At 45.5% G+C, this 24,395-nt stretch overlaps 1 protein-coding gene across 1 annotated transcript; it reads left to right on the top strand.

Annotated features, from left to right (window-relative positions):
* LOC140359033 (ras-related protein Rap-2a-like) lies at positions 1–22,674 on the top strand. The gene is made up of 2 exons (XM_072443940.1): positions 1–318; positions 20,987–22,674. The coding sequence occupies exons 1-2, from the start codon at positions 5–7 to the stop codon at positions 21,222–21,224; spliced, it is 552 nt and encodes a 183-aa protein (XP_072300041.1). The 5' UTR covers positions 1–4; the 3' UTR covers positions 21,225–22,674.
* Positions 22,675–24,395: the final 1,721 nt, after the last annotated feature.

The following is a 24,395-nucleotide window of genomic DNA, read 5'->3' as shown; positions in this document are numbered from 1 at the left end:
GGAGATGCGGGAGTACAAAGTCGTGGTGTTGGGCAGCGGCGGCGTGGGCAAGTCGGCGCTCACGGTGCAGTTCGTCACCGGGACGTTCATCGAGAAGTACGACCCGACGATCGAGGATTTCTACCGGAAGGAGATCGAGGTGGACTCGTCGCCGTCGGTGCTGGAGATCCTGGACACGGCGGGGACCGAGCAGTTCGCGTCCATGCGGGACCTGTACATCCGGAACGGTCAGGGATTCATCCTGGTCTACAGCCTGGTCAACCAGCAGAGCTTCCAGGACATCAAGCCCATGAGGGACCAGATCATCCGCGTGAAGAGGTTTAGTCTTGTTTATTTATTTACAGAAGAAGAAGAAATATGATGATGATGATTATTATTATTATTATTATTTACTGCTTTTAATAATGGACTAAAACTGAGAATACATCCTGACATCTTCCTAATCAACTCAAAGATGTTTAAGGCGTTCTCACACAAAATACATGATTAATAAGGACCAAAAGGAGGGTATGCAATGATAAAATTAGACTAAACCATGTCTAAATCAAGATTAAACCAAACTGGATCTAAACCAGGTCTACAACCTAAAACTCACCAAAACTCACGTCTGAACCTGAACTTTCTTGAGAACTAAAGACTAAACCTAGAGGACTAGATTTTAATTCAATAAATTGGAGACTTAACCATATCTTAACCTGGGTTTACTTACAAAGATGATTAGACCAGTACTAAACCAGGTCTAAAGCTGGATGTAACGGGATCTAAACCAGGACTAAAGTGTTCCATATCATGAATCTAGCCTGATGTTCTCCTGTCTCCTCTCTCAACGACATCTTTCTAATCAACTCAAAGATGTTTAAGGCGTTCTCACACAAAATACATGATTAATAAGGACAAAAAGGAGGGTATGCAATGACAAAATTAGACTAAACCATGTCTAAACCAAGATTAAACCAAACTGGGTCTAAACCAGGTCTAAAAAAACTCACATCTGACCCTGAACTTTCTTGAAAGCTAAGACTAAACCTGAACCAGGACTAAATCTTAATTCAATAAATTGGAGACTAAACCGGGTCAAAACCAGAACATAACATGGTCCAAACCAAAACTAAACCACGTCTTAACCTGGGTTTACTTACAAAGATGATTAGACCAGTACTAAACCAGGTCTAAAGCTGGATGTAACGGGATCTAAACCAGGAATAAAGTATCATGAATCCAGCCTGAAGTTCTGGACAATAGACAACTGTTCCTGTGCTTCTGCTCTCTCTATGAGGAGGTTGTGGGTTCGATTCCCGACACACCACTGGCCTTAACAATCATAACAGTTACATAAGAGTTAGCTCTGATGTTTGGTTCTTGACCAGAAGGTTCCGTCGTAAACACTCTGCTACTACATCTTATTTTAGTCGATATATCACATTTTTCAATTACGGTCGTTGACTAGTTTAATGATGATTTATGATTTATTTACACTTTTTAAATACATTATCAGCCAAACACAGGTTGAACCGTGGGCACTGGAGGCTTATAAAGGGTCAGAGAATATTCCTGAAAAAATCCGGAAATTGTTTATTCTTTTTCTTATTCTTGATCTTTCGTACATAAAGCTTCAGCCATAATCCACATTTGCTCCGTCAGAACTAGATTTCCACCAAGATTTGGCACAAAAATCCCAAACTTCGTCTCGTACTCGTGATTCAACATGTGATTTGCATCATTGGAATGTTTTAATTTGTGCTTGTGTTTTGTATCAGAAATGTTTCTATGTGTGTGTCTCACCTGTTTCTGTGTGAACCCACTTTCTCCTCCTTCTCTCTCCTCCTTCTCTCTCCTCCCCACTCTCCTCCCACTCTCTCCTCCCTCTCTCTCCTCCTTCTCTCTCCTCCCCACTCTCTCCTCCCCTCTCCTCCTCTCTCCTCCCTCTCTCTCCTCCCCACTCTCTCCTCCCCTCTCTCTCTCCTCCTCTCTCTCTCCTCCCCTCTCTCTCCTCCCTCTCTCTTCTCCCCTCTCTCTCCTCCCTCTCTCTCCTCCCCTCTCTCTCCTCCCCTCTCTCTCCTCCCCTCTCTCTCCTCCCCTCTCGCTCCTCCCCTCTCTCTCCTCCCTCTCGCTCCTCCCCTCTCTCTCCTCCCCACTCTCTCCTCCCCTCTCTCTCCTCCCCACTCTCTCCTCCCCTCTCTCTCCTCCTTCTCTCTCCTCCCTCTCTCTCCTCCCTCCCTCTCTCTCCTCCTTCTCTCTCCTCCTTCTCTCTCCTCCCCACTCTCTCCTCCCTCTCTCTCCTCCCCACTCTCTCCTCCCTCTCTCTCCTCCTTCTCTCTCCTCCCCATTCTCTCCTCCCCTCTCCTCCTCTCTCTCTCCTCCCCTCTCTCTCCTCCCTCTCTCTCCTCCCCTCTCTCTCCTCCCCACTCTCTCCTCCCCTCTCTCTCTCCTCCCCTCTCTCTCCTCCCCTCTCTCTCCTCCCTCTCTCTCCTCCCCTCTCTCTCCTCCCTCTCTCTCCTCCCCTCTCTCTCCTCCCTCTCTCTCCTCCCCACTCTCTCCTCCCCTCTCTCTCCTCCCCTCTCTCTCCTCCCCTCTCTCTCCTCCCTCTCTCTCCTCCTTCTCTCTCCTCCCCACTCTCCCCTCTCCTCTCTCTCTCCTCCCCTCTCTCTCCTCCCCTCTCTCTCCTCCCCTCTCTCTCCTCCCTCTCTCTCCTCCCCTCTCTCTCCTCCCTCTCTCTCCTCCCCACTCTCTCCTCCCCTCTCTCTCCTCTCTCTCCTCCCCTCTCTCTCCTCCCCACTCTCTCCTCCCCTCTCTCTCCTACCCTCTCTCTCCTCCCTCTCTCTCCTCCCTCTCTCTCCTCCCCTCTCTCTCCTCCCTCTCTCTCCTCCCCTCTCTCTCCTCCCCACTCTCTCCTCCCCTCTCTCTCCTCCCCTCTCTCTCCTCCCCACTCTCTCCTCCCCTCTCTCTCCTCCCTCTCTCTCCTCCCCTCTCTCTCCTCCCTCTCTCTCCTCCCCACTCTCTCCTCCCCTCTCTCTCCTCTCTCTCCTCCCCTCTCTCTCCTCCCCTCTCTCTCCTCCCCACTCTCTCCTCCCCACTCTCTCCTCCCCTCTCTCTCCTCCCCTCTCTCTCCTCCCCACTCTCTCCTCCCCTCTCTCTCCTCCCCTCTCTCTCCTCCCCTCTCTCTCCTCCCCTCTCTCTCCTCCCCACTCTCTCCTCCCCTCTCTCTCCTCCCTCTCTCTCCTCCCCTCTCTCTCCTCCCCACTCTCTCCTCCCCTCTCTCTCCTCCCCTCTCTCTCCTCCCCTCTCTCTCCTCCCCACTCTCTCCTCCCCTCTCTCTCCTCCCTCTCTCTCCTCCCCTCTCTCTCCTCCCCTCTCTCTCCTCCCCACTCTCTCCTCCCCTCTCTCTCCTCCCCTCTCTCTCCTCCCCTCTCTCTCCTCCCCTCTCTCTCCTCCCCACTCTCTCCTCCCCTCTCTCTCCTCCCCTCTCTCTCCTCCCCTCTCTCTCCTCCCCTCTCTCTCCTCCCTCTCTCTCCTCCCCACTCTCTCCTCCCCTCTCTCTCCTCTCTCTCCTCCCCACTCTCTCCTCCCCTCTCTCTCCTACCCTCTCTCTCCTCCCTCTCTCTCCTCCCTCTCTCTCCTCCCCTCTCTCTCCTCCCCTCTCTCTCCTCCCCTCTCTCTCCTCCCCACTCTCTCCTCCCCACTCTCTCCTCCCCACTCTCTCCTCCCCTCTCTCTCCTCCCCTCTCTCTCCTCCCCTCTCTCTCCTCCCCTCTCTCTCCTCCCCTCTCTCTCCTCCCCACTCTCTCCTCCCCTCTCTCTCCTCCCTCTCTCTCCTCCCCTCTCTCTCCTCCCCTCTCTCTCCTCCCCTCTCTCTCCTCCCCTCTCTCTCCTCCCTCTCTCTCCTCCCCACTCTCTCCTCCCCTCTCTCTCCTCTCTCTCCTCCCCACTCTCTCCTCCCCTCTCTCTCCTACCCTCTCTCTCCTCCCTCTCTCTCCTCCCTCTCTCTCCTCCCCTCTCTCTCCTCCCCTCTCTCTCCTCCCCACTCTCTCCTCCCCACTCTCTCCTCCCCTCTCTCTCCTCCCCTCTCTCTCCTCCCCACTCTCTCCTCCCCTCTCTCTCCTCCCCTCTCTCTCCTCCCCTCTCTCTCCTCCCCACTCTCTCCTCCCCTCTCTCTCCTCCCTCTCTCTCCTCCCCTCTCTCTCCTCCCCTCTCTCTCCTCCCCACTCTCTCCTCCCCTCTCTCTCCTCCCCACTCTCTCCTCCCCTCTCTCTCCTCCCCACTCTCTCCTCCCCACTCTCTCCTCCCCTCTCTCTCCTCCCTCTCTCTCCTCCCCTCTCTCTCCTCCCCTCTCTCTCCTCCCCACTCTCTCCTCCCCTCTCTCTCCTCTCTCTCCTCCCCTCTCTCTCCTACCCTCTCTCTCCTCCCTCTCTCTCCTCCCTCTCTCTCCTCCCCTCTCTCTCCTCCCCTCTCTCTCCTCCCCACTCTCTCCTCCCCACTCTCTCCTCCCTCTCTCTCCTCCCCACTCTCTCCTCCCCACTCTCTCCTCCCCACTCTCTCCTCCCCTCTCTCTCCTCCCCTCTCTCTCCTCCCCTCTCTCTCCTCCCCTCTCTCTCCTCCCCTCTCTCTCCTCCCCACTCTCTCCTCCCCTCTCTCTCCTCCCTCTCTCTCCTCCCCTCTCTCTCCTCCCCTCTCTCTCCTCCCCTCTCTCTCCTCCCCTCTCTCTCCTCCCTCTCTCTCCTCCCCACTCTCTCCTCCCCTCTCTCTCCTCTCTCTCCTCCCCACTCTCTCCTCCCCTCTCTCTCCTACCCTCTCTCTCCTCCCTCTCTCTCCTCCCTCTCTCTCCTCCCCTCTCTCTCCTCCCCTCTCTCTCCTCCCCTCTCTCTCCTCCCCACTCTCTCCTCCCCACTCTCTCCTCCCCTCTCTCTCCTCCCCTCTCTCTCCTCCCCACTCTCTCCTCCCCTCTCTCTCCTCCCCTCTCTCTCCTCCCCTCTCTCTCCTCCCCTCTCTCTCCTCCCCACTCTCTCCTCCCCTCTCTCTCCTCCCTCTCTCTCCTCCCCTCTCTCTCCTCCCCTCTCTCTCCTCCCCACTCTCTCCTCCCCTCTCTCTCCTCCCCACTCTCTCCTCCCCACTCTCTCCTCCCTCTCTCTCCTCCCCTCTCTCTCCTCCCCACTCTCTCCTCCCCACTCTCTCCTCCCCACTCTCTCCTCCCCTCTCTCTCCTCCCCACTCTCTCCTCCCCTCTCTCTCCTCCCCTCTCTCTCCTCCCCACTCTCTCCTCCCCTCTCTCTCCTCCCCACTCTCTCCTCCCCTCTCTCTCCTCCCCTCTCTCTTTTCTCTGGTGAATAACTGTATATTTTAGATTCACACACAAATGTTACCCAACAAGTGCACTCAGCTGTAACGGAGCGGCGCGGAGGGAACGCTGCTTTTTAAACTTTAAGAAAATGCTCTTTTCAAATGGTCCAGTTTTCTTTATCTTGCTTTGGATATGCGAGATGCTTTAAACAAACACATCTGTTGAATTATTAGTGGCTCAAAGTCGCTGTAGCTGATTTATTATTGTCTTAAAAATGTGAAACGCTCGTTCATTTAAAAGAGTTTGTAGCGGTCCAAATGTATTCCTCACTTTACTGAATTATTCGATGTGAGTTTATAAGAGCTATTCACAACTTTCAGAGGCCAGAGAGGAGTTCTGCCTTCAGGTTAATGCTTACAACAGCTAGCATGCTAACAGCGGACCAGCTTACAACAGCTAGCATGCTAACAGCGGACCAGCTTACAACAGCTAGCATGCTAACTGCGGACCAGCTTACAACAGCTAGCATGCTAACAGCGGACCAGCTTACAACAGCTAGCATGCTAACTGCGGACCAGCTTACAACAGCTAGCATGCTAACAGCGGACCAGCTTACAACAGCTAGCATGCTAACTGCGGACCAGCTTACAACAGCTAGCATGCTAACAGCGGACCAGCTTACAACAGCTAGCATGCTAACAGCGGACCAGCTTACAACAGCTAGCATGCTAACTGCGGACCAGCTTACAACAGCTAGCATGCTAACAGCGGACCAGCTTACAACAGCTAGCATGCTAACAGCGGACCAGCTTACAACAGCTAGCATGCTAACAGCGGACCAGCTTACAACAGCTAGCATGCTAATAGCGGTGCGGAGGGAACGGTGCTTTTTAAAACGTTAAGAAGATGCTCTTTTCAAATGGTCCAGTTTTCTTTATCTTGCTTTGGATATGCGAGATGATGAAACAAATGAATATGTTGAATTATTAGTGGCTCAAAGTCGCTGTAGCTGATTTGTTATTGTCTAAAAAATATGAAAAGCTCGTTCATTTAAAACAGTTTATCCGATTTGAGTTTATAAGAGGCCAGAGAGGAGGTTAATGCTTACAGCTAGCATGCTAACAGCGAACCAGCGTCACATCCTGGTTCGCCCCTCGTATGATAAAAATGCTTTATGATTAGCGACAGCTCACGGCGGTCTCATTTTGAGCCGCTTTCATCTGAACGCTCACGGAGTTTTGTTTTGGTCGGTCATTTCTTTGCAGTAGATGTTAATCACCACCAACGCGAGCTACTACTGATACTCCTAAAACCACTACTAATCCTCTTTCTACTATTACTACGACTACTTAAGACTGTCAGATTCCAAAGTTTTTTTAGTAGTAATGTCTTCATACTGCACTTAAATGTGTTCTGTGTCTCTTCCCTGTTGAAGCTTTTCACCATAGACATGTCATTGCTTTGCCTGGAATGTCCCGCAGTGTTGCATTTAACTCACCTGTCAGATCTGTGGCGCAAGACTGAACAACTGCATGTTAGTTATGTCTAACGTCATACTGTGGAACATTCCCAGGCAAAGCTTCGGCATCTCCACGGTAACAAACACGCCACAGGAAAAGTCACACGGTGCATCTTTAAATGGAGAAAAGGATGATGGTCTATGTAGTTCCCTCTGCACCTTGTTGTCATCTAATACATGACATTCATTATTAAGTGTTGGACTTTTCATTTTCTGCCCTTCTGCTCCTATTTTAACTTCTTTTATGTCCTTTTACTGACGTGCTCCTGGTGATGGCGGGATATGATTGTTATATAACCTGATGTCTCCTGCTGAGGTTGACATTTCAGGGTCTGAACCGCGTGAAAGGCTTGGAGTGAGTTCTTTTGAGATGTGAGAGGGAATTGTGAGTTTAATCTGCCAATTTACAGATAATGACACTGTTTTCTGTTTGCAGTAGGGTCAGGGCGAGCAGTGATTGACCTATAATATCTAAACCCACCAAAACTACAACCAAATTGCGCAAAAATATATCCAAATAATTGAGCCATTCTGATGCAGCACTGTTCCCCCGCTCTCAGGGGCCCGTTCATGTTCTGCTCTCCAACATGTGCTTTTACAATGGAGTAGAGCAGCTTGTCAGAGGTTTGTGCATGTGTGCTGAGGACTATGCCAGGCTAATACAGGGCTTAGTAAAACATTGGACAATCAGAGAAGCCTGCAGATTGTGCCCCTGCGCGCTCACTGCACATGAAGAAGTCCCTTAATGACTGGCTGAGGCTGTTTGTGTTTCTAATGATTGGAATTACAGTCATTTTATCACATAGACAGTCTGTATGTATCTGTTTGTTACATTTATTTATGAATCGCTATCAACGTATCGTTAAAATATTGATAACCACCCCAAGTCTGCTTGCCTCCTCGTAAAAGTCACTGCAATCTGCTGGTTTAAGTATTTGTATTTGTGTGAACGTCTATGATCGTGTGTTGTCGGAGCAGTTTGGGCCCGATGCGAGCTCTGATCATCCAGATACTCACGGTAATAGCGCCTCTTTAATTGATCAATTGCTGCACAGGACGTCTTTAGTGGAGGACTGCCCTGGTAAATGGGTTCATCAAGGTTAAACATATGAAGCATGCAATGGGAGGTTGGATAGAGAGGTGAATACATTGGCTGCTGTGGCGTATAGACCCCTCACAAGTGACGTGGAACACAATGTGACATGTGATTTCAATGGAGAAAACACAACTTAACCTCGCATCTGGGGACAGAAAGGTCATGTTTATAAAGTTAAAGTAAAGTTAAAATCAAAATCGTACAAAAAAATCGTTCCTTTAAGATTGACCGAATAACCGTGAAATATTTAAAATCCCAATATTAAAATAAATTGTATCATCAAAATGAGAACTGGGTTGATTTGCGTCCTCCATGTTGTTGACGTCACTCTCAGGATGACACTTTTACAGCCGTAGAAGAAGAAGAAGAAGAAGAAGAAGAAGAAGAAGAAGAAGAAGAAGAAGAAGAAGAAGAAGAAGAAGAAGAAGAAGAAGAAGAAGAAGAAGAAGAAGAAGAAGAAGAAGAAGAAGAAGAAGAAGAAGAAGAAGAAGAAGAAGAAGAAGAAGAAGAAGAAGAAGAAGAAGAAGAAGAAGAAGAAGAAGAAGAAGAAGAAGAAGAAGAAGAAGAAGAAGAAGAAGAAGAAGAAGAAGAAGAAGAAGAAGAAGAAGAAGAAAGGGCTTCTGGGAAATCTGCTGAAATGAGTCACAACGTATTAAAGAAATCTTACCACCTGCTCACGCTGCTTCACAGGCATCAATATTTCAGCACAATTGTCTGGGGCCGCGGCTATAGAAGTGAGAGATGTGGAGATATGGATTTATATATGCTCCAGGGTTTGTTTTTAGTGTGTCTGTTATTGAGATAATGCTCAAATAAGTTAGTAATCGAATAATCATGTTCTAGACTGTACGTAGACTCTGAAACATGTGCTGAGAGAAGTGGTTTGACTGTGTGAAAAGGCTGGGATCGCTTCAAGGAGTTTGTTTAAAAAAAACATTTTGTTTTTGTTAGATTCATCTGCTTCAAACTGAGCTAGCTCGATGAATCTATTAGCTATTTGTCATCATACTGTGTCTGTAAAAGATCTGTCAGCGTGTGTTTTAGGCCATTTTCACACTGCCACTCATTCAGAGCTTTGGATCCGAGAGCGTTTGCACCAGTGTGAACATGACAGTCTGGAGCGGGATGAGTGCGGCGTGAAAGCCAAAGTACTTTCACTGTGTAGTCTGCAGTATGAGCAAAAGTATTCACATGCAGTATCAGTTCAGGCCAACGCACGTCACATACTAGGGCTGGGTATTGCCAAGACACACGCGATACGATACGCATCCCGATACTTGTATATTCCGATACATTTTAGAAAAAAGGGTCTTAAACATTTGACCTTTTCATAAATACTGGGTGAAAGGTGCTGGTTTTGGTCAGCGCAGATATCAGGGCTTTACACAGACCATTCACTGGCAAAGACCTTCAACAAAGTAAAAGCTCAAAATGACTTAAAAACATGCTTAATAATGAGTGTGGCACTAATAGTATACACAATGTCATGCTGCAGCTCGGCACCACAGCAGACCACAGCAGACTTTACAGAGTAAAGATCAGGACAGTTTATGCAGATTTCCTTTTGAGTTTTCATGATTGGCTTAAGATGGCCGCGGGTGGCACAGGTCATTAACCCAATCAGCTGCTCAATAAACTGTCATTAGTGTTCTGCTTTGACACATGGACTGTATTTAAATGTCTATCCGTGTCGTCCATACCTCTGCTAATGATCTTATGTGTGCAAGACAAATCCCCCTTTGGGCACTAAATATTCCTCTATGAACTCTAACATTAACATAACAGTAACATTCCTGGCAGAGCGACGGCATCTCCATGGAGACAAGCAGATGATGGACCTCTGCTTTTATTGTAGTCTTATTTTTGTATTGAAACTTAGCATCTAATATAAAATAAACAGATTCTCAGGGTCAATGTAATGGCCTTTAATAAGCGTATTGTATATGTTGTGGCGTATGTAATGTGAGTAAACAGAACTATACAAGCTAAAGACGCACATTAAACTTATACATGGAAACAAGCAGGTGACGTCACTAGGCCATTTTACAAGTCAGATCTGTGGAGAGGTGGCCATGCTCATAGTACTAATGTATATTTTCAAAGATGTTTTTTCTAGAAATACAACACCCGCAGTTAATTGAATGAATGCAAGACGGATTTAGTCAAGCAGGTGGAGAAGTTACACAGTTCACCTTTAATTATGACTCAGGCGTCGTCCGAACAGGAAGAGATGTCCTTCTTCTACTGACCACGGGACACTCCGAGGCTCAGAGCTCCACCATACAGACACGATTTACAATCTCCAATCATAAACCAGCATATTTCTACTACAATCATTTCATTTTTTGGTTCTGTTTGACAATATGCCTGTTGCCTTTTGTATGGAATGTAAAAAAAGTGTCCTTATTAGTTATTGGCAGTTCTTTGCGATCACATCATTGAAAGAGATAAGATAAGATAAGATAATCCTTTAATGTCCACACAAGGGGAAATTTGGTTGTTGCAACGCAGTAGAACAGGAGGAAAGGACAGATTATAGGAAGTTTAAAAAACACACTTTTAATAGAACTCTTATGAACAAAACAAAAAACTCTTATTAACAAAACTCCTCTCCTATCTTAATAGGGAATGGAGGGGGGGAAATAAAATAAAATAGATAATAAAAAATAAAGATAAAAATCAGAAAATAATGATAATAGAATAAAATTAAAATTGAATAAAATAAAGTAAAGTAAAAATAGATAGCACAAGACTAGGTTATTAGCAGGTAAGTAAACCGTAAACAAAAAAATAAAAAATAGAACACTCTTATTTACAGGTATTGCACATGGTTGATTCAGTATTGCACATGAATATGATGGTATTGCACATGGGTTACATCAGTATTGCACATGTTCAGGGCTAGCAGTGTTTGTTGTAGAGTCTGACAGTAGCAGGAAGGAAAGACCTGCGAAACCTTTCCTTCACAAAGCAGTGATTGTTGAGGCTGCGCGTGCACTGGAAGCTCATTATCCAGCGCAATCATTTATGTGTCGACTTCCTGTGTAACTGGTGTAACGTATAATAATAATACTGCAGATACGCCTTCCAAAGCAGTCAAGAGGTCATTTAAAAAGATAATAAACCGGGTCGGAGCGATAACACTACCCTTAAATTCATTGGGGAGGACATTTTATTATTATTTTTATATTTAAAGGTGCATTATGTATTAGAGGAGGGTCCACCGTGTGCTTGTCCCCACCAACACGTTATTGCTTTGACTGAAATGTTCCACAGTCTGGCATTGTCTTACATTCATTCAGTTATAGGTGTTGTATTGACTAAACGACCTTGAAAAACGTCTCAAAGTGTGGTCTTCCCTCCACAGATCTGACCTGTAACTAGCTTATCTCCATGGTGATATGCAAGTTTGATTCTATGGATGTAATAACCCACATATTGCATTATATTGTCACAAGTCTCACAGTAATATTGTAGTCTGGACTGGTCATGTTTATTACAGCAACATCTAAATAAACTGATGGAAATATAGACCATGATCCTTTGCTCCTTTCATGCCAGACAAATAACAGTTATTTACACAAGTTTGGGAAAAGATCTTAACTCGGGTCAAACGTCGCTCCTTTAACACTTGATGTCACGGACAAAAATCAGCTGATTGGTCAATTTAACTTAAACTTGACTAAACTCTATTACATTTAGGGATTAAGTGTTATTTGTCCATTTCATAAGTGGAACAAATGTGCACAAGAAAGACCCAGTTCAAGTGAAAATGGCAGGATGTTTTCCAAAACGAACCTTTAACATTATCTTTTGGGAACAGCAGCACATGTTAATTAGTGATAATCTCAGCTCTATTGGGTCAGACATAATAACCTTAAAATAATGTATCCACTGAAAGTGGAGTGTTTTTCTTCTCTAATCATTGATAAATAAATGCATAACAAACAGTGGCACAAACAAAGTAGCTTTAATCCATTCTGACACTTTTTATTTGACACTATAATATAATCCAACTCAAAGTGAAAGTATTTGAATAAAGTACTTGTATTGGACCATGCAATAGAATGTACAAAATGCTTTTTAATACAAGTATTCAGTATTCTGTAACTAAATACTCTTCCAAAGTATTCTTCCCGTCACTGTCCATAACATAGTTGATAGAAAAGTAAGTTAGAGCTAAAATGATGGTATTTGCTGTAAACTGGTGTCTCCTCACGGGACAAATAATGTGTAATTGACTAGTACTTTTTAGACTTCTTACGCATTTAGTTGGATTTATTGCTATAAGCGTCTGTGTTGGTCTCTTTATTAGCAGATGAAGTAGAAAAAGCTTCAGTTGTAGTCATCTGGACTCAGTTTGAAAAAAGACGTTTCGACTCTCATCCAAGAGTCATTGTCAATAAAAGAATTTAGATCGAGAACTCCGATATTAATACTGTAAGGAGAATCGCTTGGCCTTTCTTGATTGTTCCACGATCAGAGGAGAGGACGGGAAACTCCAAATAGAAGTATATAGGAAACCTACACACACGGACCAGTATCTGCTCTTTGGTTCCAACCACCCACTACAGCACAAGCTGGGGGTGATCAGAACCTTACAACACAGAGCTCAAGGTGTGCCCACCAGCTCAGAGGGCAAGAAGAAAGAGGAAAAACATGTCCGAAATGCCCTCTCAGCCTGTGGTTACCCCGCTTGGGCTCTCAACAGAGTGAAGAGAACCAAGAAGCAGGACAAAAGGGAAACTGAACAGAGAAGGAAGGGTGTTTCTATCCCTTATGTGTCTGGCCTGTCGGAAAAACTGCAGAGAATTTTTAGACAACACGAAGTCCCTGTTTATTTTAAACCAGGAAACACTTTAAGACAAAAACTGGTTCACCCAAAGGACAAGTTGCCGACTCAAAAACAGAGCAATGTAGTTTATTCGATCCAATGCAGTGAAGAAAGTTGTAAAGAACGTTACATAGGTGAGACGAAACAGCCTCTACACAAGAGGCTTTATCAGCACAGAAGAAATACAAGTTCAGGACCACAGAGCGCCGTGCATCTCCATCTTGAAGCCTCTAATCACTCGTTTGAAGACGGTGAGGTGAAGGTTTTAAGCAGGGAGAAAAGATGGTTTGAAAGAGGAGTCAAGGAAGCTATTTTTGTTAAAAAAGAAAGACCTTCTTTAAACAGAAATGGAGGGCTTAGGTTTCATCTTCCTGTTATTTATAATGGGATTCTGAACCCCTGGAAAGGTAAAGGACATTCAGATGCTAATCAGGTACTCAGGGTGGTTGAGCCAGGGTCTCACAAAGACAAAGAGGTTTCTAATAGCCCATTAAGATTCTGAATAGGCTAGCTCGGTAGATACAAGGGGGAGTTTCTGTTGAAACAAACAACTCTTTCTACTTCAGGAAGGCTCCTCCCAATGGGCGGGTCTTACCACAGAACAGTATTAATATCGGAGTTCTCGACCTAAATTCTGTTATTGACAATGACTCTTGGATGAGAGTCGAAACGTCTATTTTTTCAAACTGAGTCCAGATGATACAACTGAAGCTTTTTCTACTATGGAACACGCCTGGACGAATGAGGGATTACACCGACATTAGCAGATGAAGTGGAGAAAGCAGACGTACCACAAGCGATAATGTGGATAACTGTGGAGCCAACCGTAAATTAGACCAAAGTATTGTTGAGAGAAGTTTATATGATACTTTTGTACTTTTTGTTGTTGTTGTTGTTGTTGTTGTTTTATGGCGGTTGGCATTCCCTTTGGTTTCATGGATACATGTTTGAGTAATGGCTCTTCACCTCATGACATCATCAGGTGACGATCCAGGAAGTGCGCCGCTGTGTTTTTAAAGCCCACTCCACTTCACCATTTATCATTTAAGTGCTACTATTGCCTTCACTGCTCAGCTGACCATCTTCTACACTTGCAGTTTTTAGCCTGACTAGAAATCAAATTCATTTTCATGTTGCTGAAATAAGCTTTCCCCTTCAAATCCAGCCTCATGTCTCACCCCTCTCACCCCTCACGTCTCACCCCTCAGCCTCACGTCTCACCCCTCTCACCCCTCACGTCTCACCCCTCAGCCTCACGTCTCACCCCTCAGCCTCACGTCTCACCCCTCAGCCTCACGTCTCACCCCTCAGCCTCACGCCTACCCCTCAGCCTCACGTCTCACCCCTCAGCCTCACGTCTCACCCCTCAGCCTCACGTCTCACCCCTCAGCCTCACGTCTCACCCCTCAGCCTCACGTCTCACCCCTCAGCCTCACGTCTCACCGCTCAGCCTCATGTCTCACCCCTCAGCCTCATGTCTCACCCCTCAGCCTCATGTCTCACCCCTCAGCCTCACGTCTCACCCCTCAGCCTCATGTCTCACCGCTCAGCCTCATGTCTCAACCCTCAGCCTCATGTCTCAGCCTCATGTCTCACCCCTCAGCCTCATGTCTCACCCCTCAGCCTCATGTCTCACCCCTCAGCCTCATGTCTCACCCCTCAGCCTCACGTCTCACCCCTCAGCCTCACGTCTCACCCCTCAGCCTCACGTCTCAACCCTCAGCCTCACGTCTCACCCCTCAGCCTCACGTCTCACCCTCATGTCTCACGTCTCACCCCTCAGCCTCACGTCTCACCCCTCAGCCTCATGTCTCACCCCTCAGCCTCACGTCTCACCCCTCAGCCTCACGTCTCACCCCTCAGCCTCATCTCTCACCCCTCAGCCTCACGTCTCACCCCTCGGCCTCATGTCTCACCCCTCAGCCTCATGTCTGACCCCTCAGCCTCATGTCTGACCCCTCAGCCTCACGTCTCACCCCTCGGCCTCATGTCTCACCCCTCAGCCTCACGTCTCACCCCTCAGCCTCATCTCTCACCCCTCAGCCTCACGTCTCAACCCTCAACCTCATGTCTCACCCCTCACGTCTCACCCCTCAGCCTCACGTCTCACCCCTCAGCCTCATGTCTCACCCCTCAGCCTCATGTCTCACCCCTCAGCCTCATGTCTCACCCCTCAGCCTCACGTCTCACCCCTCGGCCTCATGTCTCACCCCTCGGCCTCACATCTCACCCCTCAGCCTCATGTCTCACCCCTCAGCCTCATGTCTCACCCCTCAGCCTCACGTCTCACCCCTCAGCCTCATGTCTCACCCCTCAGCCTCATGTCTCACCCCTCAGCCTCACGTCTCACCCCTCAGCCTCACGTCTCACCCCTCAGCCTCACGTCTCACCCCTCAGCCTCATGTCTCACCCCTCAGCCTCACGTCTCACCCCTCAGCCTCACGTCTCACCCCTCAGCCTCACGTCTCAACCCTCAGCCTCACGTCTCACCCCTCAGCCTCACGTCTCACCCTCATGTCTCACGTCTCACCCCTCAGCCTCACGTCTCACCCCTCAGCCTCATGTCTCACCCCTCAGCCTCACGTCTCACCCCTCAGCCTCACGTCTCACCCCTCAGCCTCATGTCTCACCCCTCAGCCTCACGTCTCACCCCTCAGCCTCACGTCTCACCCCTCAGCCTCATGTCTCACCCCTCAGCCTCACGTCTCACCCCTCGGCCTCATGTCTCACCCCTCAGCCTCATGTCTGACCCCTCAGCCTCATGTCTGACCCCTCAGCCTCACGTCTCACCCCTCGGCCTCATGTCTCACCCCTCAGCCTCACGTCTCACCCCTCAGCCTCATCTCTCACCCCTCAGCCTCACGTCTCACCCCTCAGCCTCACGTCTCACCCCTCGGCCTCATGTCTCACCCCTCAGCCTCACGTCTCACCCCTCAGCCTCATCTCTCACCCCTCAGCCTCACGTCTCACCCCTCAACCTCATGTCTCACCCCTCACGTCTCACCCCTCAGCCTCACGTCTCACCCCTCAGCCTCATGTCTCACCCCTCAGCCTCACGTCTCACCCCTCAGCCTCCTCTGATCTCTTTGTCCAAACAAAGCGATGTCTATCTTCCACATGTGGGTGTAGCCTGCTGCTAACTCAAGCTAACTGATGTTAATCTCCTTTTACGGTTCATGTTCAAAGGCCTTCACGCCGCTCTGATGCTGTGTCTAATGGCAACAGAATAAACTACATTTCCCATGGGGCTTTGTGGGAGCACACGTTTCCTGACCTCAAGCTTTTAACGTTAGCTGAGGAACTACAGAGTGATGCTAATGGCCGATAAACACCTACAAAGTGCTTTTAACTGGAAAGATTAAGGCGTATTCTAAACCCTGGAACTAGACTTAAGGTTCAGACCAAGATCTTAACCGAGACTCGCACATGACTTATACATTAAGAAACTAGATGTGGGAGACAATGTTTACAAAAAAATCAAAGAAAGGCTCATATAGTTTGTACAGAATTGCAGATAATGGCAGTTCTTCCCTTGCAAAACTGTCGTATGAGCTTTGTTATAACGTTGTTTCATTGTCGAAAACTTAGAGTTGTGTTCATTCACTTATACTATGTTCTGTCCAGCTCATCTTTTCCCTACATAACTGTTTAAGGTTTAGGTTGACTTTGACAAGTTTCACTCTCGTATGGCTCTCTGTGAGTCGATCAAGTCGGCAGACAAAAGCATTGCATCAATAATTGCAGTGTCTCAAGGCTAAATGTTCAAATGGCAGCTATTATTCTATACATTTATTAGTAGAAAAAGCTTCAGTTGTAGTCATCTGGACTCAGTTTGAAAAAATAGACGTTTCGACTCTCATCCAAGAGTCATTGTCAATAAAAGAATTTAGATCGAGAACTCCGATATTAATACTGTTCTGTGGTAAGACCCGCCCATTGGGAGTTGTTTGTTTCAACAGAAACTCCCCCCTTGTATCTACCGAGCTAGCCTATTCAGAATCTTAATGGGCTATTAGAAACCTCTTTGTCTTTGTGAGACCCTGGCTCAACCACCCTGAGTACCTGATTAGCATCTGAATGTCCTTTACCTTTCCAGGGGTTCAGAATCCCATTATAAATAACAGGAAGATGAAACCTAAGCCCTCCATTTCTGTTTAAAGAAGGTCTTTCTTTTTTAACAAAAATAGCTTCCTTGACTCCTCTTTCAAACCATCTTTTCTCCCTGCTTAAAACCTTCACCTCACCGTCTTCAAACGAGTGATTAGAGGCTTCAAGATGGAGATGCACGGCACTCTGAGGTCCTGAACTTGTATTTCTTCTGTGCTGATAAAGCCTCTTGTGTAGAGGCTGTTTCGTCTCACCTATGTAACGTTCTTTACAACTTTCTTCACTGCATTGGATCGAATAAACTACATTGCTCTGTTTTTGAGTCGGCAACTTGTCCTTTGGGTGAACCAGTTTTTGTCTTAAAGTGTTTCCTGGTTTAAAATAAACAGGGACTTCGTGTTGTCTAAAAATTCTCTGCAGTTTTTCCGACAGGCCAGACACATAAGGGATAGAAACACCCTTCCTTCTCTGTTCAGTTTCCCTTTTGTCCTGCTTCTTGGTTCTCGTAGATACAAGGGGGAGTTTCTGTTGAAACAAACAACTCTTTCTACTTCAGGAAGGCTCCTCCCAATGGGCGGGTCTTACCACAGAACAGTATTAATATCGGAGTTCTCGACCTAAATTCTGTTATTGACAATGACTCTTGGATGAGAGTCGAAACGTCTATTTTTTCAAACTGAGTCCAGATGACTACAACTGAAGCTTTTTCTACTATGGAACACGCCTGGACGAATGAGGGATTACACCGACATATACATTTATTAGGCCATTTAGATCGTTGGCTGCTGTGATTGGCCAGGACCCTTGCTGAAGTTCTGATCGCCTCCCTCCCCAACGATTGGGTGCCATCCAGTTTGATATGACGGAGCTAATCTTAGATTAGACCAGTTCTGAGCCAGGATCCTCGCTGGAGGATTATTCTACTGTGTGCAGGTTTTACGTTGATGGGGAAAACCGAGGAGAACGTGTGCACTCCACAGCCCGGGAACTGAACCAGGGATCTACTTGCTGTGAGGCTGTGAGGCTAGCACACTCGCCTCTCAGCCATTTCCTAGCCACGCCATGATTAAAAGCTTGGGCCTCTAAATTCAAAACATATTGCTAACACACAGACACTGGGGTGCGCACCTATGTTACCTCTTTTCTATAAACGGGGGAACTGCGGTGCCTCATGTTTAAACAGGTCCTGGTCCCTTCCATGCACGTTGTTGAGTGTAGGTCAGTTTTTCTTGAATCTCCTCAAATGAAAGAATAGGCCACTTGTTCAACCACATATACGGTAATAAATGTACAGTTTTACAGCGTAACATACAGCGGCGTATCCAGCCACGGTGCAGGTCCCGGGGAATATCGGTACCGGAGAATATTGCTAATTAACGCCATTTCGTCTTGTCTATCTTGCTGTTTTTTCCTCCATATTTTCCACGCACAGTGAGTTTTCCATTGCCTTGCTCGTTGTAAATCTCCACCGGGGCATTTTGACACAGCAGGTGATGGTAATAATTGTTGGTTTTGCTCGAGGGAGAGGGGGAAATGCAGAGGCCATCTTGTTTTATTTAGCTGTAAACATTAGCTTGTCTGTGTAGGCAGTTTATGACTTGTTCCCGGCGGTTTTCCCCGGCTCACGCTGAGTTTGGAAAGGTCAAATTTATAGAAAGTGCTTCAAGATGCCGTGTTCTATTAACTACAATGTCATAAAAATTTACCGGTTCACTGTCGAACACAGGACAAAAGGAAAGCGTAAACCAGGACTAAACTAGGACTGAACTAAAACTAAACCAGGTCTAAACAATGACCGGGCTAAAGCAGGTCCAGGCAAAGAAGGCTTGAACCAGGTCCACGCCAGAGCTAAATCAGGACAAAATATAATCCCTATCCGAATAAACTGGAACTAAACCAAGACTTAAACCAAGTCTAAATCAGGACTAAACAAGACTAAACTGAGGCTAAACTTGTGGTAAATCAATGCAGACTTAACCTGACTGAACCAGAACTAAACAAATACTAAACTATGTCAAACCCGGGAACTAAACCAAACCCAGACTAATCCAGAATCAATTATATTCGTATCAAAAAGTATTGCGGTTGTAAAGTATTGAAATCTAGTTTTTTTTGGAGTAAACCTGTCCTTGTGCACTTGAAAATGAAAACAGTGTTCTAGAATCCTAGAGGCTGCAGTCCAGTGTTGTGACGAGTGCAATTCATCAAATAAAGATGTCATTGTTTTTCATCGTCAATGCTCAGTTTGGGTCTTTGTAATGGACTGTAACACCATGTGGAGTTGACTAACATGATGTTAATGACAATTAAAAAATATGAAATACATACAAACACAAGTATTAAACCGTTTTAGCCACAGAAGTGCACCTGGGGTTTTGGGGGAAGTTGTCATAAAGTTAGCCCACTTTGTAGAACAAAATTCACCCAATTCAGTTCATAATGTTGTCACAAATGTCTGTATTAAGTCTTGTAACTCTGTGAGGAGAGCGGACGGAAGACGCAATGACAAAACTGCTGAGATGAGTTTTTCTGTTCATTTTTTGTCGTGTTCGGCTTCAGAGACAGAGACAGGAGTTTAAAATAAAAGTATTCAACATTGCCCCGGTCTAACCCACATAAGTGAAACTACGACATTGACCCCTGTGGTCCCTAAACCTCCAGTTGGGAACACTTCCTCTATATGAAGACGGGAGGTTTTCTCAGGGCAGCAGTTTGGTTCCATGTGAAAGGACTGCATTAGGTTCATTCAATTATTCAATAAGCTCCTTCCATTACGGTGGCTCTGCCTGCTCCGCTTATATCGACTAAAGAAGAGAGGAGAGAGAGGAGAGAGAGGAGAGGGGGAAGGGAGGGAGAGAGGGAGGGAAGGAGAGAGAGGGAGGGAGTGAAAAATGGCTCAACTAAGAGATAAGGGAAGAGAAAAAGGGAGAGATAAAGAAATGGAAAGCGATAGGGAGGAGAGAATGGTGCTTTTGTAGTGAAGGGCCAGCTGCCCATTGATTTGCCTAGAACGCTTCACAATATGACACTAAAAGTTATATATTTTGCGTTTCTGTATCCTGTATCTTGGCGTCACCTGCTTGTTTCCATGGAGATACAGTAGACACGTTTAATGCCACACTGTGGAAAAGCAGAACAAGCTACATCTCCACTGAGCCAATAAACGATCCATGGAACGATCATATTTGAGCTCAATAACCAAAGTTTTTATTTATATAGAGCGAGTTATTAAATACAAGTGCAATGAGAGCACACATGTCTTCAAACTCAAAAAAATGTCATTGCCTGAGCAGCCGTTCCCAACAAGTTTTGACAGACGACTTTACAAAACCTGAGGGTCTGAGGCTTGACCACTGCGGAGTTTAGAGACAGAACCAATCACATAAACCCAGAAGTGACGCAAAAAACGCGACAGCTTAACCGGATATTACGTAGCCCATGTCAACAAGGCGTGTTCTGCGTCATCCGTCCCCGAACGCAGAAAATGTCTCCTGAATCGTGATGACGCCCTTCGTATAACCGCATCTAACGCACGTTCATCACGGCGAGTAGAGCGGACTTTCCTGATCGTTCAAACCGAAGCGAGAGCAGAAGTAAACACTGGGTCACGAGCCGGGTCACGAGCCGGGTCCGCCATCTTGAATGTTTTGGAACGGGGGTGAAAAGCTACTTCCGTATCTTCAGTGTGACGCGTTAAAACCTCGGCCTGGGATTGGTCGGTAAATGGATGACCGACGACTTCATTGGCTCTGACTCGGGGTCCAGACCCTTACGCATTCGAACAGAATGTGGGCGGGGCTGGCGGGGCAGGCAAACATTTTAATGCATATCGAACAAATAATTGAATCTCTTATTTGGGCTTAAAAAGACGTGTGGAGAAGAAAACATTTTGGATCCACCCGAGATACTGTAGTGACCACAGATGTTCTGTACTTCAGCTGTCGAGGGCGGAATGATTAACATCTGTTTCATTAATGATACTAACAAACTACGAGAGGGTTTAATTCTGCTACTCAATCGTTGCAGTTCATGCATTTTGTAACTATTCTGTACATTTAAAACGGTATTATTCAGCTTTTGGGTTATCGTGTCAGTGGCATAAAGCCGCTTCAACATTAAATCATCTGTATAATTGTTCCTTTTCGTGTGCGTTTCAGGTACCAGCAGGTTCCCGTGGTTCTGGTGGGGAACAAGGTGGACCTGGAGGAGGAGCGAGAGGTGTCTTTGAGCGAGGGGCAGGCCCTGGCCGAAGACTGGGGATGTCCTTTCATGGAAACGTCCGCCAAAAGCAAAACTATGGTGGACGAACTGTTCGCCGAGATCGTGCGCCAAATGGACTTCTGCCCGCTGCCTGACCGGAGCAGAGTGTGCTGTCCCAAGTGCAGCCTGCAGTAGCGGGAACAACGGTGCTTCAAATACCAGAACGGACAAGGACTATTTATGGACAAGGCGAGAATTCAACCTGCAAAAAGTAGTTGTTTACATTGAGGATTATGTTAAATCAGAATTATAGTAGTCCTGCTCTGGACCCGGGGGTCAGTTTACGATGAACTAGGATTACTTTCAAACTAAAGCAGGTCTAAACTAGAACAAAATCAGGACTAAACCAGGATTTAACTAGAGGTAAATCTGGCCTACATCAGGGCTAAACCAGGTCTAAACTGCTAAACTATAGGATAAACTACAAAATGAGAACGAGGAATAAACCCGGACAAAAACATGACTGAACCAGGAATAAATAGTCTAATTTGGGGCTAAAATATGACTAAATATAAACTGAAACTGAAGTGAACTGAAGTGGGACAAAACAAAGATCTAAACCTGGAGTAGACCATAACTAAACTGGGTCTTAACCAGGACTAGAACATGATCATGTTTGTGAAAAACACATTAAAACTGGGTTACTAAAATTCTCAATGTAAACACACTCTATGGCAGTTAATCGCTACCTGATTTCTTGTCTATTGCATTCTGGGAAATGTAGGCAAAACCTAAACGTAGCCAAAATTCAGGTTTTAAAGACTCTTTCACTACTTTTCGCTGGACATTTTTTTTACATTTCTACAGTCATTTTCTTGTCATTCATCATTGTCTTCCTTTATTGAGTTTCTCCAGTTCGCAGAATAGCAAAACGGTGCCAAAAACTTCTATCAAAACCATTGGACTGATGATGAATCTTTGCTACTGTTTGGGAACACAGCCACGGAGAAAATGCAACTCTGCAACTTTTTCTTTCACCGTAATACAGTGCAATGCAGTGCAAAAGTCTTAGGTCGGCTAAACTAGGACTAGACCAGGACTAAACAGTTTCACATACAAAAGCTACAAATTAGAACTATGCGAGGACTAAAGCAAGTCTAAATCATGACGAAACCAGGTCTTAAACACTACTGAGACAGGTCATAGATGATTAAATAGGTATTAAACCACACATTTGTTTGCGTTGTTTTGAAAAGGAAAGGGATAAAGTAGGGACCAGGATTAAACCAGGGTGAAAATGTGTCTAATTAAGGTCTTGGGCAGGGTTAGCTCGTATGCTAAACCAAGTCTAAATCAGGAGGATCAACCCAAAGAACAAAAACTAGACAAAATCAAGTAAAAACTATATAAAAAAAAAATGAAAATGTATGTAGGTAACAGAACAAAATTTTAATACTAGAACTAAACCAGGTCCAAATGAGGTCTAAGACAGAGCTAAACCGGTTTGTAAATCTTTTGCACTTTACGGTATATTTTGATTTTTACATTTAGTGTCAACATGAATGTTATCACTGTGAAGAAATGGTCATTATGGTCGGCCTATACCAAGTGAATCGTGACTGATTTTATGAATGAATGTTTTAAATGAAATAAATTGCACCTTTTTGGAGACGCGTCGACCCCAAATGTCCAAAAATGCTCGTGAAATGGTGGATGACGTGTGCATGACATGTTTAGTTGCACCGACTTTGAGTACAATCACAAAAAGACAAAACAAAAGGGAAGAGTCTGTCAAAGTGAAATAGACCGGACGTTAAAGATGCACGGCGTAACTTTTTTTGTCGGGGAGTTTGCCACCTGCTTATTGTTTGTTATGGCCTTGTCTGAAATGTTCCACAATATGGCATTAATGTATACAGCTTACATGTAGTATTCAAGCCTAGTGAGCGACTAGACAAAACGTACATGTCGCCCTTTTAAATGGATGTGAAAAAAAGATCTGTTTTCTAAAATTAAAACAAAATTTGATTGATTTTGTGAATTTTGGCCCCGCGACGAGTTGGCCCCTGTCCAGGGTGTACCCCGCCTAAGGCCCAAAGTCACTGGGATAGGCTCCAGTCACCCGTGACCCCGAAAGGGAACAAGCGGTAGAAAATTAATGATTGTGTGATTTTCCCCACCTCTAACTAAGCTTTTTTTGTCCTTGGATATTTCTTTTTCAGTATTTTCAGGATTGAAGGTGATTAACACATTTAGGCAAAAAAGTTTGATAAATAAATGATATATTATTATAGCCGTCAAAAAGAGTGGAGTAAAAGGGCGCTAACTGTACATCCTTGAATTATGGACATTACAAAATGTCAAATTGATCTTTAGAAAATAAATGTCAAGCTAAGGTTTCTAAACAAATATCATCCAATTATTTTTAGATATAGTTGAAATCATGGCCAATTTAAGTGTAACAATATAAAAAAAGACAGTGTTTTCATTGCTTAAAAATACATTTAAAAAGATGCATTCTTACTATGAGTGGGCTCACCTCTCCACAGATCAAACCTGGAACTTGGCCCTGTGTCGTCACTTGCTTGTCTCCACGGAGATAAATACTTGTAATGACGTACTGTGGAACATTCCAGGCAAAGCTGTCATTTCTAACTAATCTTGGATGCCAGGATGTGACGGACTCTCCACCAGAAAAGTTACACAAAACGAATTCAATTGATCAACAATTGCTGCAAAAAATGTAGCGTCATATTACTTATTGAATATGATCCAGTGTGTGTGTCCAAAACAAACTTTTCTGAATCTTTCCTTGAAATTATGAAGGAAAAAGTCCACTGCTTTTGTCTCCACGTTTCAGCTGTTTTCAAATGCCTTGTTACATTCAAAGTGTTTCTCATTGTCATTCTCTTTACGTCACTTATTCTTGCAAAAAATAAATCTTTATGCACAAAAATGTCTGGATTATTTATTTTATTTATGTTGCCATTTTTTATTTATGTCCTTTTTTTTTGGGACAAATATTTACACTTTTCCCTCTTGCTGCAGTTTATCTGAAATCGCTGCCAAAAAGCTAAAGTTGCAGATCCCACTTCTGAAACGTTCATCCGTCACATTCTCGGGGCCATTACAGTCCATTAGAAGATTAAATAGTCGGAGCCAAGACGAAGATTAGACTCACTTTTATATTTATTGTGCTAATTGAAGAACAGATTTTTACTTGCACTTGCCTAATTAAAGCTGACATACTGTATCATTTAACTTTATTACTTTATGACAAAGCGTCATATTTTCTATGCAGTAATGATTTAAGCCATTTATTATGTCATGTCAATTGTTATTAAGTTGACATTGACGGTGCACAAT

Source organism: Eucyclogobius newberryi, unplaced genomic scaffold, assembly GCF_026437365.1.
Source record: "Eucyclogobius newberryi isolate DKJ021-1_F unplaced genomic scaffold, fEucNew1.0.hap1 SCAF_1, whole genome shotgun sequence".
Lineage (NCBI taxonomy): Eukaryota > Metazoa > Chordata > Actinopteri > Gobiiformes > Gobiidae > Eucyclogobius > Eucyclogobius newberryi.
This window is presented reverse-complemented; position numbering and strand designations above follow the sequence as displayed.

What these genes read in the sequence shown, in the direction of transcription:
- LOC140359033 (XM_072443940.1), top strand. Translation starts at nt 5, where the DNA reads ATGCGGGAGTACAAAGTCGTGGTGTTGGGCAGCGGCGGCGTGGGCAAG. An exon ending in CAGATCATCCGCGTGAAGAG is followed by an intron (nt 319 to 20,986) that starts GTTTAGTCTTGT and finishes TGTGCGTTTCAG; the next exon opens with GTACCAGCAGGTTCCCGTGG.